Source organism: Dendrobates tinctorius, unplaced genomic scaffold (genome assembly GCF_039654945.1).
Source record: "Dendrobates tinctorius isolate UK_male_01 unplaced genomic scaffold, ASM3965494v1 ptg000015l, whole genome shotgun sequence".
NCBI lineage: Eukaryota > Metazoa > Chordata > Amphibia > Anura > Dendrobatidae > Dendrobates > Dendrobates tinctorius.
Window position 1 is genome coordinate 25,690,295 of NW_027361683.1, and position 17,813 is coordinate 25,708,107.

Below are 17,813 nucleotides of genomic sequence, written 5' to 3' on the forward strand. Positions count from 1 at the left end.
GGGCCGTCTGCGCCCGTTATAACTTCCTAGCAAAAAAATTATGGTTCACAAATTGTGCTACTGTGAATTAGACATATGGGAAATGTTATTTATTAACTATTTTGTGTGACATAGCTCTTTGATTTATGGGCATAAAAAACTAAAAGTTTTAAAATTTTCCAAATTTTCATTTTTTTTTTCACAAACGCAAGCCATATCATATAAATTTTACCACTATCATGAAGTACAATATGTCACAAGAAAACATTGTCAGAACCAGTGGGATATGTTGAAGCGTTCCAGAGCTATCACCTCATAAAGTGACAGTGGTCAGAATTGTAAGAACTGGCCCGGGCATGAAGGTCAAAATTGGTCAAAAACAGTGGCCAGTTTGTTTGGTTTTTAATATATCTATGTCGCCATATGCTTCCAGAGGTATGGGCCTTTTTTATTACATGCTAATTTTTCTAATCATTATAAGGAGCGTGGCTCGTAGGGTAATTATGCAGTACATAAAGACACGCCCCTATAAAATATCCTGTAAGCCACGCCCTTTTGTAAAAATTGGCATTAAACAAAAAGGGCCAGAACTCTGTAGTTTTTTTTTGTTTTTTTAAAAGGCGTACTCAGGGGAGCAGCAGGAATAAAATAAGAGCAATAATTGACCACTTTTGACAGGTCCATTTTAAGTTGCAGCTGAAAGTTTTTTTGTTTTTCTTTTTAAGTGATTTTCTCATGGTTTTGTGATTCAGTATTTGGCTACACTGTTTTTAGAGGTAAATACAGTATGTACATTAATGTGTTTTGCCTGTTAAAACTGTGGAGCCAATTATTGCTCCATAAGGAAAGGTTAATGTAGTCCTTTTCATTATTCGGTGTAGTAACAGCATAGCGTGATATTTTGCTAGTCTGCTTTGGTGTGTCGCCATGTAGAGACTTTTTTTTCTTTTCTCTTGCCAAAATTTTTAAAAGTATAAAATCTGTCCAGGACATTTACTGCGCTTTCTGCTCATTTATATGGATTTTTGCTCCATTAATATATGTAAGGTAACTTGTTAAGGAAGTCTGGTGATTTCCCATGGGAAGTGCCAGATGTTTCTCTCTCAGCCTAGATGTGGGGCATCGGTGCCCGTCCATGCCACAGAAAGTCATCTTTAAGCATTCCATCATAATTTGTACCAATTTCTGTAATATACATTTTAGTAGCATTATTGGTCTTTAGGAGGCCCCAACTTCAAAAAGCTAGTGAGCGTGGTGGGATATAGGAAATGGTCTCAAATATTGTCACAAATATGGATTGCATCATATTTTATTCTACCAGGCATAAGGCCATGAAAAAATCCTCCAGAGCATTTTTGCTATGCTTACTTAAAAAAAAATCAAGCAAATAAAAAGAGCACGGAAGCATAACCCGTCCACTAACATCTTCCAAAAAAATGCAGATTGTAATAAATTGATGAGCTCTTTTCCGAATAACTTCTCTCCACATTGTGTTGTTTTCAGACTCAGAAATTCCGAGGAAGACACCATGGAGAGTTCTCTCTTAAGAATGCTGGCATCTGACTGTAGTCCGACATTAATACGCCCCCGGAGGAGACGAGTGACCTGCACGCCGCGGCCATACTGGTTGTACTCGCTAACATTCTGGAGCATTCTCTTCTCCGTGACAGGTGATTCCTGGCGTTGGATGTAGGGATATAACAAGGGTGTTCCGAACTAGTTCTATGACAAATCTGCTCTCATCCAAAGGCACACCACAGAATTGGGGGGGTGCAGATTTCAGGATATTTTTGCTAATTGCCTAGTCTCTTAGAGCATGGAGAAAGTTCATGGCGGATACTTCTAATTTTGCTTCTCTAGAATATGGGGCTGTCAAATTTTCAGCAGAGGACATGCCGGGCACACTCCTTGGTACAGACCTAGCCCTACTATGCTTTCTTTGAAGTGCTTTTATAGCGTTCAAGTCCTTGATTAATCCTCATGTCTAAAGCAAGTGAAAAACAAAATTATTTCTACATTTGTAAAGCCATTTTTTTTCCTTGCCAGTTAAAGGGTTAATGTCTCCCAGCAAGCGTGAGCATCCTAAATTGTAGACTTGTACACATTCCCTGTCTCCTCACATGAGCATCTTGGGCTTATGGAGTGGAATCAGGTCAGAGCCTCCCCTCCAAAGTGTGCGTGTGGGGGAAGGGGCAGAATCTCCTAGTGTCAGACACACAAGCCTGTCTGGTGCCGATGGTGCCAAGTGATGTCATCACGGCTAACTGATGCTGTCGGTCACATTGGCTATAGGATGTGGACTACTTTGGAGGCATACTTGTTTTTTTCCTAAATGCATGCATTTGGCTAAAAATCATTGTTGCTATTGGGGTTCATTAAAAATATTGAACTGTTTGCCTTTGCATTGCACTATCTGAGTATATATGAGTTTACTGAGAATCTGTCCTTCAGTTTGAGTTGTGTAGACAGCTGATTTATTACAGCGAAGGTCAGCTTAATTTTCATAACAAAAGCTGAGATGAGCTCTTGAAGGAAAATAAGCGTTATAAACTTTCCCGTCAGAACCAGCTCACTGATGGATCCTCAGTAGTGTTGAGCATTCCGATACCGCAAGTATCGGGTATCGGCCGATACTTGCTGTATCGGAATTCCGATACCGACTTCCGATATTTTTTCAATATCGGAATTCGGCATCGGAATCGGAAGTTCAAAGTTGATTGACGGCCTGACGTCATCATGATGCGCGGTATGTGCGCATCATGATGCGCCGTCATTTCGGGCCTTCCGGGGGTCTCTGCCGGCCTGCCGGGGGGCTGTGTGGACTGCCCGGGGTCGGTACCGGCCTGCCGGGGGGCTGTGCCGGCCTGCCGGTGGTCTGTGCACCCTGTGGGGGTCTGTACCGGCCTGCCGGGGGGCTGTGCCGGCCTGCCGGTGGTCTGTGCACCCTGTGGGGGTCTGTACCGGCCTGCCGGGGGGCTGTGCACCCTGTGGGGGTCTGTACCGGCCTGCCGGGGGGCTGTGCCGGCCTGCCGGGGGGCTGTGCTGATGTCCGGGGGTATGTGCAAGCATCGTCCGATGGGACTACAAGTCCCATCTGGCGATGCCTGCTACCATGACAGTGATTGACACATTAGCCAATGATGGGACAGTAGTAGTCCCATCATCCGGCTAATGTGTTAAATGTTAAAAAAAAAAAAAAAAAAAAAAATACTACATACATACTACATGCTACATACATACTACATATATACTACATGCATGCTACATACATACTACATGCTACATACATACTACATATATACTACATGCATGCTACATACATACTACATGCTACATACATACTACATATATACTACATGCATGCTACATACATACTACATGCTACATACATACTACATGCTACATACATACTACATATATACTACATGCATACTACATACATGCTACATACATACTACATACATACTACATACATACTACATACATACTACATGCATGCTACATACATACTACATACATACTACATGCATGCTACATACATACTACATGCATGCTACATACAGACTACATGCTACATACATACCACATACATACTACATGCTACATACATACTACATATATACTACATGCATGCTACATACATACTACATGCATGCTACATGCATGCTACATACATACTACATGCTACATACATACCACATACATACTACATACATACTACATACATACTACATGCTACATACATACTACATATATACTACATGCATGCTACATACATACTACATGCTACATACATACCACATACATACTACATGCATGCTACATACATACTACATGCATACTACATGCATGCTACATACATACTACATGCATGCTACATACATACTACATGCATGCTACATGCATGCTACATACATACTACATGCTACATACATACCACATACATACTACATACATACTACATACATGCTACATGCTACATACATACTACATATATACTACATGCATGCTACATACATACTACATATATACTACATGCATGCTACATACATACTGCATGCTACATGCATGCTACATACATACTACATACATACTACATGCTACATACATACCACATATATACTACATACATACAATACATTCATACAATACATACATAGACATACAGTACATATAACATAGAGTAACATACTTACCAATACTTGTCACATTGTTCCCCGAAGCCATTGTCTTTTCCGGAATAAATATTAACATAACAAACCACAAAAATACTCACCCACGATCCGAAGCAGTCCACGAGTGTGTCCCACAACGATCTTGGGTAGAGAACTGCAGCATCAGATGATGCTGCCGTTCTCTACGGGCTGCAGGAATCCAATGACGGAAGGTAGGTATCCTTCCGCACTGTATTCCTCCGCCACTTAAAAAAAAAAAAGTCCCTAGTCTCACTTTATGCCATTGCTGTGTGGGAATTTCCCACGCAGCAATGGCATAAAGTGAGACTAGGGACTTTTTTTTTTTTTTTTAAGTGGCGGAGGAATACAGTGCGGAAGGATACCTACCTTCCGTCATTGGATTCCTGCAGCCCGTAGAGAACGGCAGCATCATCTGATGCTGCAGTTCTCTACCCAAGATCGTCGTGGGACACACTCGTGGACTGCTTCGGATCGTGGGTGAGTATTTTTGTGGTTTGTTATGTTAATATTTATTCCGGAAAAGACAATGGCTTCGGGGAACAATGTGACAAGTATTGGTAAGTATGTTACTCTATGTTATATGTACTGTATGTCTATGTATGTATTGTATGAATGTATTGTATGTATGTAGTATGTATGTAGCATGTAGTATGTATGTAGTATGTATGTAGCATGCATGTAGCATGCAGTATGTATGTAGCATGCATGTAGTATATATGTAGTATGTATGTAGCATGTATGTAGTATGTATGTGGTATGTATGTAGCATGTAGTATGTATGTAGCATGCATGTAGTATATATGTAGTATGTATGTAGTATGTATGTAGTATGTATGTGGTATGTATGTAGTATGTATGTAGCATGCATGTAGCATGCATGTAGTATGTATGTAGCATGCATGTAGTATGCATGTAGTATGTATGTAGTATGCATGTAGTATGTATGTAGTATGTATGTGGTATGTATGTAGCATGTAGTATGTATGTAGCATGCATGTAGTATGTATGTAGTATGTATGTAGTATGTATGTAGCATGCAGTATGTATGTAGCATGCATGTAGTATGTATGTAGCATGCATGTAGTATGTATGTAGTATGTATGTAGCATGTAGTATGTATGTAGTATGTATGTAGTATATATGTAGTATGTATGTAGCATGTAGTATGTATGTAGCATGCATGTAGTATATATGTAGTATGTATGTAGCATGTAGTATGTATGTAGCATGTAGTATGTATGTAGCATGTAGTATGTATGTAGCATGCATGTAGTATGTATGTAGTATTTTTTTTTTTTTTTTTTTTTAACATTTAACACATTAGCCGGATGATGGGACTACTACTGTCCCATCATTGGCTAATGTGTCAATCACTGTCATGGTAGCAGGCATCGCCCGATGGGACTTGTAGTCCCATCGGACGATGCCTGCACAGCCCCCCGGCAGGCCGGCACAGCCCCCCGGCAGGCCGGCACAGCCCCCCGGAGCCTGCACAGACCACCGGCAGGCCGGCACAGCCCCCCGGCAGGCCGGCACAGCCCACCGGAGCCTGCACAGACCACCGGCAGGCCGGCACAGCCCACCGGAGCCTGCACAGACCACCGGCAGGCCGGCACAGCCCCCCGGCAGGCCGGCACAGACCACCGGAGCCTGCACAGCCCCCCGGCAGGCCGGCACAGACCACCGGAGCCTGCACAGACCCCCTGGCAGGCCGGCACAGCCCCCCGAAAGGCCCGTACAGACCCCAGAGAGGCTGTACAAGGCAAAAACAGGGTTTTTCTTATTCCGATACCGGAAGTCCCATAGACTTGAATGGGACTTCCGGTATCGGAATCGGCGATACCGATACTTTTTTTAAAGATCGGCCGATCCATTCCGATCCGATACTTTGAAGTATCGGACGGTATCGCTCAACTCTAATCCTCAGCTAACTCATTCTGCAGGCAGCAGTGCCCCGTGCAACACTGAGGCTATATAGAGCAAACAGTTTATTTAATGAACCCAGTTTAAAAAATGATTAGTATGACTTGTATGGGTGGATTGGCGTCTGGCCAATTGAATGGAGCCGAAGAAAGAAATCTCATTCACACCCACCTACCTGCTGTGAATACAAGTTTTGGTTGACTTTAGCCACACATACATTTTATGTATTCTTTGCACATTTATTATTAACTGCAACTCCCATGAGTTTGAGCAGTTTGCATCAGGGAGTATAAATAGCTGCTCTACGCACATCATTCAGTTTTCAAGAAATGGCCATATGTGCTGATTTTCTCAGCCTAGTCGCCTTCATAAGCAATCATGTAGTATATGGTTTGCTTGTATGAGAGGTAATAAAATGGACTATTGTGTTCAGTTTAAGGCTATGTGCACACGGTGCGGATTCTGCTGTGGAATTTTCCACGCAGGTTTTGCTAAATCTGCAGGTAAAATGACCTGCGTTTTAGTGCAGATTTAGTGCAGTTTGTGTGCGGATTTCCCCTGCAGTTTTCACCTGCAGATTTCTATAATGGAGCAGATGAAAAACTGCTGCAGAACTGCACAAAAGAAGTAAGGCAGTGTGCAGACGCTGCGGATTCTGCTGCGGATTGATCCGCGCGGATTTTGCAAAATCCGCAGATAAATCCGCAGGTCAAAAGACCTGCAGTTTATCTGTGGATTAGCCTGCGGTTTTGCCCTGCGGTTTATCATCTCCACAATGGAGGAGATAGGAAACCGCTGCAGAATCCGCAGAAAGAATTGACATGCAATTCTTTCTGCGGATTTGAAACCGCAGAAAAATCTGCAGCATCTGCACAGCGGTTTTTAATTTGCATAGGGAATAATGGTACTGTACACCGCAGCAGAAACTGCTGCGGATCTGCAGGGCCAAATCCGCTGCGGATCCGCAGCAGAATCTGCAGTGTGTGCACACAGCCTAACATGCTGCAGTTTTAAATCTGCACCAAATCTGCGTGGAAAAATACGCAGCATGTGCACAGCGGTTTTTGTTTTACATAGCCTTAAATGGTACTGTACATCACTTGCAGTTCTGCAGGGCCAAATCTGCTGCAGAACTGCACCAGAATCTGCGCCGTGTGCACGCTGCGGATTCTGCTGAGGATTTTTCCGCGCGGATTTTGCAAAATCCGCAGGGAAATCCGCAGGTCAAAAGAACTGCAGTTTATCTGCGGATTAGCCTGCGGTTTTGTTCTGCGGTTTCACACCTCTACAATGGAGCAGGTGGCAAACCGCAGTGCAATCCGCAGAAAGAATTGACATGTCAATTCTTTCTGCAGATTTGAAACTGCAGCAAATCCGCACGGAAAATTCCGCACAGTGTGCACTGCGGATTTCATTTTCCTTAAGCCAAAAGGGTACTGTACAACGCAGCAGAAACTGCTGCGGCCCCGCATTGCCAAAACTGCTGCGGATCCACAGCAGAATCCGCAGCGTGTGCACACAGCCTTACTTTTTAGGTGTATTTACACTGGCCACTTTTTGGTAATGTTCTTTCCTAGGAATACTCCTTTTTGATGTTTGGCCAGTGAAAACAAGCTGTCAGTCACCAAATGAATGAGCAATATGGAACATGGGCTGCTAAGAAGACTGGCAGTCTATGCATTACAGATCGTTCTTGCGCATGCGAATGGAGGTGGCCTGTTTAGACATCCAATGGTCAGATTTTATGTAGCCATGTCATGTGCGATTCCTTAGTAGTTCATGATAAATTAAAGCACCACTTCAGCATTTTTTATTGCAGTGCATTTAGTGGTGCTACAAACGTAAGATCCCTGCACCTAATATTAAACTTACCACCTGCTGTCTTCAGCTCTTCCTGGTGCCACTCCAGTCCCGCGCCGCCATCTTGAGACCACAGCTTCTGACTGACCAGAAGTCAGAACTACCGGTCTCAATGCAAGTCTGAGAAACAGAAAGAGTCGTGCATTGAAACGGGATCTCTGGCTCTCCCAGCAAACACTGGAGTGATCTGGTAGGTCACAAACTGCTGGAGACTGAGCGGAGTGGCAGGGTTAACAGCAGAAGATGGCAAATTGTAAGTATAAGGCTGGGACCACACATGCGAGAAACTCAAACAAGTCTCATCTTAATACTCGGCACTGCCGCCGGCACTGGAGCAGAGCGTGCGGTTGCATAGCAATACTTGCAGCCGCACGCTCCGCTTCCAAGTGCTGGCGGCAGTGCAGGGTATTGACGTGCGAGATTCGTTAGTTTTTCACAAGTCTGACCCCGGCCTAAGACTAAGTGTAGGGGCATTACATTAATAGCACCACTCCATCGCTGTAGTAAAAAAAAAAAACAATGGAATGGTGCTTTACGGAAATAAAATGTCTGGAGTTGAGTCTCGTAGAATATGCATTTGGTAGCTGTTCATGAAACTCTCAAGATACAGTGCAAAGAAGTATCAATGCAAGTGAAGTAGACCAACTGGAGGCTGAAGAAAAGCAAAGCTAACCTATCAGAAGAGATCGCAGAAACTTTAGGAGTGAATAAATCCACAACTTGCTGTGCTATATAAGTGTACTCGAGAACTTAGAAACACCAAAGGCCTAGAAGAGCACTGGAGAAAGGCCCCATCCACAAGCTGTAGCCAATCAAGAAGACTATCAAGGAGGTGGATTTGTCATTACCATTGGTCAAAAATCAGATGCCTTCATGAAAGTAAATCTTCAAGGTTACTCTCAAGAAGCGAACCAAGAAAACTCAAAAACAAATGGCCAGATTACACTTTACGAGAAAGTATCTTTAAAAATAAGAAAAAAAATACGGTGGCCAGTTATGGAACAAGATTGTACGGACAGATGAAATCAATAACAACTTATACCATTATGATAGCAAGAGAAAAATATGAATAAGGATTGTCAGGGCTCATGATCTGCAGTATGCCCATATCATGAAGAGAGAAGGAAGATCCGGCACTGGAGACTTAATAAAATCCACGATAAGTTTTATTCACATAATTTCATGATAAAGCCATAAAGGGGAAAACAGACCCCCCACGCCTGACGCGTTTCGAACCTTACACCAGGTTCTTCCTCAGAGACATGAAACAAAACAGTTCACAAAATGATTATAAACATTCCTAATCAGCAGAGGGACTCCACACATGTGTATAATCAAAGAGGCAGACAACTAAGCCCTCAAATCACTGGTGGAGTCACTCCCTTGCAAGAAGAAAGAAAAAAAAAAAAAAGAGGAAAAGACCAATACAACAATGGACAAGACATAGAATAAATAAAAACATGTGCAATACACACGTATAAATGCATAAATACATAGCAACTATCAAATGACAAACAGATAGTTTTTTTTTGTTTTTTTTTCTGTTTGTCATTTGATAGTTGCTATGTATTTATGCATTTATACGTGTGTATTGCACATGTTTTTATTTATTCTATGTCTTTCCATTGTTGTATTGGTCTTTTCCTCTTTTTTTTTTTTTTCTTTCTTCTTGCAAGGGAGTGACTCCACCAGTGATTTGAGGGCTTAGTTGTCTGCCTCTTTGATTATACACATGTGTGGAGTCCCTCTGCTGATTAGGAATGTTTATAATCATTTTGTGAACTGTTTTGTTTCATGTCTCTGAGGAAGAACCTGGTGTAAGGTTCGAAACGCGTCAGGCGTGGGGGGTCTGTTTTCCCCTTTATGGCTTTATCATGAAATTATGTGAATAAAACTTATCGTGGATTTTATTAAGTCTCCAGTGCCGGATCTTCCTTCTCTCTTCATGTTTGCAACACATGGTGGTCAGCCATTTGATCCCTAGGCACGACCGGCTTACAGGACTATTTTGGTGAGCACAAAATTTCCCTTTCCCCTTCCTAATTTTCTAAGTATGCCCATATCATCTGTCACTATGGTGGGGGAGTGTTATGGCATGGGCATGTATGGCCCCTACCGGAACCAGGTCACTTCTAAATACTGATGATGTGACTGTGAATAGAAGTGGCAGAAGGACTTTTTAACTTCATAGATTGTGATCTGGTACAGACAAATATTGTAAAACTGGTAGAATGGTGATCCACAGTAAAGATGATAATGACCCCACACATAACAAGAAAGCTAACCAGTAGCCTGTTATGGTAATGTGATAGAGTATTCTGCAATGGCCAAGTCACCTAGCCAACACCCGATGGAGCATGATTTTCACTTAAATCAGTGTTGATGTAGAGTGCGCGTGATTAAGATGCGCCACATACATTAAGAGGCTGGTGCCTCCACAAGAAATGTTCTGCAGTTGGGGACAGGAGTACATTTCTGTCGTAATTTGTGCCTTCATCTTTGGTGTAAATTATGATGAATGAGTTATCCATGCCCCCTCCAACTAAGCACCACCCTCTCTCATAGAGTTCCGAATAGTGTAAAAATAAAATTTTGGGGCCAAATTACAATTTGCACAAAAATGTTTGCAATTTTTCAGTTTTACACCTAATGAATCAGAAGCCCTAATGCGCCTGCCCATTTATCCATTGTTCTTTGTTGAGTTCTCAGTCCTGCAATCAGCCCTTGTACGGAGATCCAGTGGATATTATCAATAAAATATGAAAATTCATAAGAAACGCCTGCCTAAAGTGACCAAATAAATAGCCCTGACATCTGAGTATTACAAGTATACTACATTTATAGACAGCCCTTATTGCCTATTGGCTGATCAGATGTAAATGTCCCAAACGCTGTAAGCCGCCTGTAGCAGAAAGTCAGATTCCACACGTCATTGTCAGCCAACCTATAATCCAACTGTTAATGAGTTTAAAAAAAGATTCTATGTGCCTAACCATTGATCAACCATACACCTTACAAATGGCGTGCAAACTAATGCATGGACATAGGTTACCATGCTGCGCACAGTGGGGTTATTTCCTAGATTCCGCCTAATAAATTTAGTGTACAACATGGTGATGTTTCAGATTTTGGAAAATCACCTGCTTCTTCTATACAGTTTATTCAGCTGTTGTCGGTTTGTCGGAATGCCAGTAATTGGCAGCATATAATATACAGTAATCTATTATGGCATCCAGGTAAGCGTTGTCAGTGTGCTCTAGTAGTTGCATACCAATGGATGCAAAGCTTCTTACATTTTGTACATGTGCAGAGGACTGCTGCTGAATGACTTCTGTAATTGATGACATTCATGTAGTTTTCCCAGGCGTAAACCGCAAAAAATAGGAGCTGAGATGTGACTTTACATTCACGAATCACATTTATTTTTTAAAGGGTTTTCCCAACTTTAGAAATGGGTAAAACTGCAAATTGTTTGTAAGAACGCTATTTAATTCTATAGTTTACAGCTAGTTTCCTAGGTTATCTAGGAGTCACTCATTCCTCGCCTCGGTATCCAGCCACTCTTTCCTAGGCAAGGAGCGCCTGTCTCAACCACAGTTAATGCTTAGTTTGGTTAGTTTCTAATTACATAAAATTTAACCATAATTTGAGACTCCATCATCTGTCCGAAAATTCTAGTACATGTAAAAAAAAAATGCCAATAGTGATATCTTATAAAATGAATGGCTGCAGAGCTGTGAAACTATTTAGATAATAAAACCAAGGATTCCCAGAAATGCAATAATGGACACAACAATGATCTACATCAGGGGCTTCAAACTAAAAATGAGATCCAGGGACACTTGGAAAAATCACGGTAGAGCACAGTCCGCATTGATAAATTTTGGCCGCGACTAAACGGCATGACAGAGGTCGCGTGCCAAAGTCCGCTTTGTGTAGCTACAACATCACAGTGTCATACAAGTAAATTGCATCACATTGTGATGCCTAGTGTGCTGCAAAACCACAGTCCGCTATGATAGCCCCATAGGCCGTCTATATACAGTGTGACAGAGCTAAGATAAGAGGGTCACGAGCCACATCCAGCACTGAGAGAGGGTCGCGAGCCAGATCCAGCTCCCACCCCCTTCAAAGTAGTGTCAACCAAAGCCCCCATTACAGGTATAATCATAAGCAAAGCTTTTCCACAGAAATCACTCCAAAGCAGTACACTGAGATCCAGGTGTTGTTTCCATGATACCCCCATTCAGTATTCTCCCTTCCAGCATTCCCAACACACTGTCACATCCAGCTTTGAGCACTTCCTCTAACAGGTAGTATCATCCTCCAGGATACCATACCTAAAACATCTCTAAACCCCATAAATGTGCATCCAGATCTGCTCTTCTGTGCAGGACTACACACAAAATTCACCATTTTGAGATGTGCTCTTCATACCTGTTTGCTAGACCTGGAGCTAATGCACCAAGCTGGCAGACAGTCGCGAGCCACAATTCATGGGACCGTGAGCCACATGTGGCTCCCGAGCTACAGGTTGGGGACCCCTGCAGTATGATGACCACATAGCCCCCATATAAAGTATAATGGCCCCACAGTTGCTCTATACACATTATGGGCTCCACAGCCCCCTATACCAAGTATGATGCCCCCAGTAGCTCCCTACATACAGTATGATGATCCCACAGCTCCATTATATATACAGTAGTATAATGACTCCGTAAGTCCTATTATACACAGTATGATGGCCCCATAGCTCCCCTACATATTGTGTGATGGCCCCACAGCGCACTACACACAGAATGATGGCTTCATAGCTCCTCTATACAAAGTATAATGACCCCCCATATGTAGTATAATTGCTCCATAGCCTCCCTACATACACTATAATGTCCTCTTTAGCGGTACCCTACTGTCATGCCTACAGCCCTGTTGCTTGTACATTCCCTCAGGCGGGTGGAGGCAGCGCAAGGTGGTCAGCGTGACGTCATTCGGCAAATGCGGGTTTATACGAGATCACACACGACACATTTAAAGATACAGTGCCACCTGACCCAGCCCGACCCTGATTCCTCAGCCACAAAAAAATTGCTGTGGGGGGCCGCACGCAGGCCGTGTGTTTAACAGCCCTCATCTACATGCAGCAATGAGCTGGCTTATGTATGATACATGTGTACGCTTCACAGCAGAGTTTTCTGGTCTTTCCATGCATAAGTGCACAGACATTTTTAGTGAGGCTTTAAATAATAAAATAGCTGGTTTTACTGCCACATTTAGGAGGTTCAAGGACATGTCTTTATCAATGACTATAGCGCTCTATAAAGAGTTTAAAATTGCATTGAATTATGGGTTGAAACAGCATAACTCCATGCTGCAATACTAAGGCCCCCTTCACACGTCCATGTCTGCTTAAAAAACCATACACGTGAAACGGTCCATTTTTACTGTCCATGTGGTGGTGTGTTGGCCATCTGTGTGTGCCATCCATGTGACTTGTGCCTGAATAAAATGCATTCAAGAAATTACAGATTTTTATGTGTTAAAAGATGTGCAAAAATAATAGATATCCATCAGATATATAATTTGTGACTTGCATGTGTAGTTTATTGTAAAGCTTTCTATTAACCTAATAAATAAATGAAAAAAATATTTTTGGTAACCAGCAAAAGATAAGCAGATAGGTCCCTGGTTATTGGGCCCTTCTCAGCCAAAAAAATACCAGTTCCTCCGCCACCCTAGAAGTGAAGCATTATGAGATTTAAAAAAATAAAATATTAGACAAAAACACAAGTTCAAATCACCCCCTCCTTGCCCCATTAAATAAAATAATAATGAAAAAAAAATACACACTGCCACTTTCAGAAATGTCTGATCTATCGAAATATAATTTAAATTAATCTGATTGATTTTTTTTCTCTTTACGCAGTTTACCAGTTACATTTTTTTGGTCGCCGCACCATTGCAATGAAGCGCAATAAGAGGCGATCAAAATATCGTATATACCCCAAAATGGTATCAATAAAAGTGTCCGCTCAGGGCGCAAAAAATAAGCTCTCACCCAGCCCCCAGATCCAGAATAATGAGACCGTTACTGGTCTTGGAAAGTGGCGACATAAGCAAAATATTTATTTTTTACAAATTTCTGATATTTTTTTTTCACTACGCAATTAAAAAAAAAAAAATCTATACATGTTTGGTATCTACATAATCTGTCTGAGCTGAGGAAACATATTGTCAGGTCAGTTTCACCATATATTGAACATGGTAAATGAAAAACCCAAAAAACAATTGTGGAATTGCACTTATTTTGCAATTTCGCCGCACTTGAAATTTTAAAATGAGTGGTGTCATTTAAACTTGCCATTCGTCTCGCAAAAAACAAGCCCTCATACATCTATATGGCTGGAGAAATAAAAAAAGTTATGGCTCTTGGAAGAAGGTGAGGGAAAAAAACCTAAAACGAAAAATGGAAAACCACCCAGGGCGAAGGGGTTAAGGTTTAGTGTAGGAGAGATGATACCGTGGGGCAGTTTTTCAGGTGTTGCTCTGCCATATTTAGTCCTGTGAATGGGGTAGTAATAATGCATAATCAATTTAGACAATGGTATGCATCCAAGTTTGTGAGAACAGTTTATGGATGCTGGACCCTAGGGCACAAACCAAGGTCCACAAGGCTTGATTGGGTGAGTTTGGTGTGGAAGAACTTGACTGGCCCATACAGAGCCCAGACCTCAACACATTGAAATCCTATGGCCGGAACGGGAGCGAAGATTGTGAGCCAGGCCTTCTCATCTAACGTGACAAATAGGCAAACGTGCCCACAGAAATGCTCCAAAATCTTGAAAGATAGGAAAGTTAGAAGCAACAACATATTAAGGTCTGTGGATTTGGATTGAGATGTCATGAAAGCTGCTATATACTTTTGTCCATATAGAGTTTATGTTACAAAATTTAGGGGGAAATCACTCTTGGCAGATTTTGTTGCAGAAAGTCAATTTCATTCATTTATTTGGGGTTGTTTCAGATGAATGGGACAGTTTCAGAAGTTCCTGCAACAAAATCCACAGCAGACACGCAATGTTATGTATGGTTCCTTGAATGGCTGTCATTATCTACAGTTTGGTGTTCATTTTCTCCCATGTCTTTCTTTTCTAGATGCCGGCCAAAGCAATTCTTTATGTCAAAGAGGTAGAATTTTCTTTGGGCTTGGTCTGAGGACTAAGAATCATACCCACTCCTGGACGGTGGCTGACAGCCTCCAGTCTCTTTACTCCTGCCATGATTCTTGCTGTCAAAGCCACTCCTGCAATGTGTTCTGGATGGTAAAGGGCACATGTGTCCTCGCTGACTGTAGGACTCCGCGCAGTTGTATGGCAACTAAGACGCGCTCTAGAGACTCGCTCATAGTAGAGATATTTAGAGATGGCTCGTCACAGACTTCACTGTATCGCCACATTTCAGATACTTCAGAAGAAAGAGATGAACAATTTCATAGGGAATGGTGGAAAACTGGGGCGCCAGCCAGACATAAAAGACAATTGGGTGAAGGAGAAGATGAAAAAGAACCAGAAAATGGGTTGAAGGGACAAACACCGCTATCAAAGAACCAACACCAAGATGACTTGAAAGAATTAGGCGCAAATCAAATAGCGGAAGTAAGTGAATTCTTATAGTAAATGATTTAGAAACATTTGGGCTATTGTGCTATTTTCATGTTCCTAGTTAGTGATAATATTTTGCACTTCACATTATGAAACTACTTTGGACTAAGGACCAAACAATCAGTGACTCTTTTGTTGTATGGTTACCCCTAGACTTTTGGTAGTATTACTTTTCTATAGCATCTTCAATGCCTTATCAAGCAATTTTACATTTCTAAGATTTTTTTTATCATTAAAGCAGATTTTCAGTCTTCTCAATGCTTTCCTATAGACTTATATGTAGTTTTAAAAAATGTCTTCATCACGTATGATTGCACAACGCTTCGCTTCAGTCCTTGCAGCATTGGGAAGTCTAAACTATGCCGCCTCTTCTCTTCCGACCCTACAGCACAAGCAGGAGAGGAGTGTTTTAGATTTCAGACTGTCCCGTGCCACTGCCGCGGCCATTTCGGAAGTAAGTGGAATAAAATGCCGATCTAAGAAAAGGAGGCAGCTTGAGGCAAATGGAGGGCATTAGGTGACCATACATGAAAAAGCAGCATACACTTGAATGTGTATGCTTTAGTGAAAACTTGACAGATGTCAGAGGATGGAAGGATCAAGCATGTTCATTTCAACATGCCTGATCTTTTGTTCTCACAGGACATAATCCACTGTGAGAGGTGCCTGGCTGATGTTCATCCTATAGAATTATGAAGTTCTGTGAGCAAATCCATGGGAGGATCAGATGGAATAGCTGGCAGCTAAATCAGTGTTTCATGAACAGCTAGTGTATGGCATCTGTCTTTCAGTTTTTTTCATCTGTACAATGTCCTCTTTTTAAACAGACAGTACATTGATCTATAAAGATAAGTTTTTAATGTGTGTTGTGACAGTCACTGGCACAGTACTGGAGGGACGATATGTTTCAATAAGGCTACTAGCTTCAGTGATTTGAATCGTAGACATTTGCTCCAACTCACTATGTGTGGAGAAAGGTTAATCTGCCATTTTATGGGCTGGGTTTATGTGAGCAACCATAGAGCACGTGGGAGGTTGTTTGGCATATCTCCACCCAGGGTGTGGTCTAGGATATAAATAGCCAGCCTTTGGAGTCATTAGGTGTTCAGTGGGTCTGGAGAGACTAACTTCAGAGAGGTAATAAAGCGCCAAAAAACAGAGTACTTTAATACAATATATAGAATAATCAAAAAGCTTTGTTTCTTACAGTACATTAATTGGTAAAATCACCATAAAATACAGTGTAGATGATGGTCATAACAAGAAAAAAACCCCCTAAGCACGAATCCAGGGTATATATAATAATAGTCTACATGTAGTCATAGTAAATCACATCATTGTGGTAGTCAGAAAAGAACGTGATCCATGATAAACCTGTGTGCCACTAGCAGCAATACAGTTAGGTCCATATATATTTGGACAGAGACAACATTTTTCTAATTTTGGTTCTAGACATTACCACAATGAATTTTAAACAAAACAATTCAGATGCAGTTGAAGTTCAGACTTTCAGCTTTCATTTGAGGGTATCCACATTAAAATTGGATGAAGGGTTTAGGATTATCAGCTCCTTAACATGTGCCACCCTGTTTTTAAAGGGACCAAAAGTAATTGGACAATTGACTCCAAGGCTATCTCATGGACAGGTGTGGGCAATCCCTTCGTTATGTCATTCTCAATTAAGCAGATAAAAGGCCTGATAGAGTGATCTATTTCAAGTGTTTATTTCTGTTAATGTTGATGATTATGGCTTACAGACAATGAAAACCTAAAAGACATTATCTCAATAAATTAGAATACTTTGTAACATCAGCTTGAAAAATTATTTTCAAATCTGAAAAGTTGGCCTACTGAAATGTACCGTATTTTTCGCTTTGTAAGGCGCACTTTTTTCCCCCCAAATTTTGGGGAAAAATTGGGGTGTGTCCTACAAAGCTTACATGCCTTACCATAGGTCATGATCAGGGGGGGTCTGGTGGTTGCTGGCTGGTGCTGCGGGTGTCTGCGGTGCTGTGTGTGTGTCCGGCGCTGCCCGGGGATCTGGCCTGTCGCAAAATCTCAGCGCTGAAATCTCATCTCTTGAGATCTGGGTCCCGAGATCACATCTGCCCATGCGCCGGTGGCCATTTTTTACCGGAACCACCGCACACACAGGGAACCATGGAAATGCTGGGGCTCTGGCCTGTTGCAAAATGTT

The 17,813-nt window shown here is 41.9% G+C and overlaps 1 protein-coding gene across 3 annotated transcripts in view; it reads left to right on the forward strand.

Annotated features, from left to right (window-relative positions):
- KIAA0319L (KIAA0319 like) overlaps positions 1 to 17,813 on the forward strand; it is a 156,469-nt gene that overhangs the window by 29,516 nt on the left and 109,140 nt on the right. For 2 of the 3 annotated variants that reach the window (XM_073563006.1, XM_073562997.1), the window contains 3 exons: positions 1,483 to 1,649; positions 15,111 to 15,610; positions 16,005 to 16,070. In XM_073563006.1, coding sequence (XP_073419107.1) covers positions 1,508 to 1,649; positions 15,111 to 15,610; positions 16,005 to 16,070 — 708 coding nt within the window. In that variant the 5' untranslated portion in view covers positions 1,483 to 1,507. The remainder of the gene's footprint in view (positions 1 to 1,482; positions 1,650 to 15,110; positions 15,611 to 16,004; positions 16,071 to 17,813) is intronic. The other variant, XM_073563013.1, reaches the window with a different exon arrangement.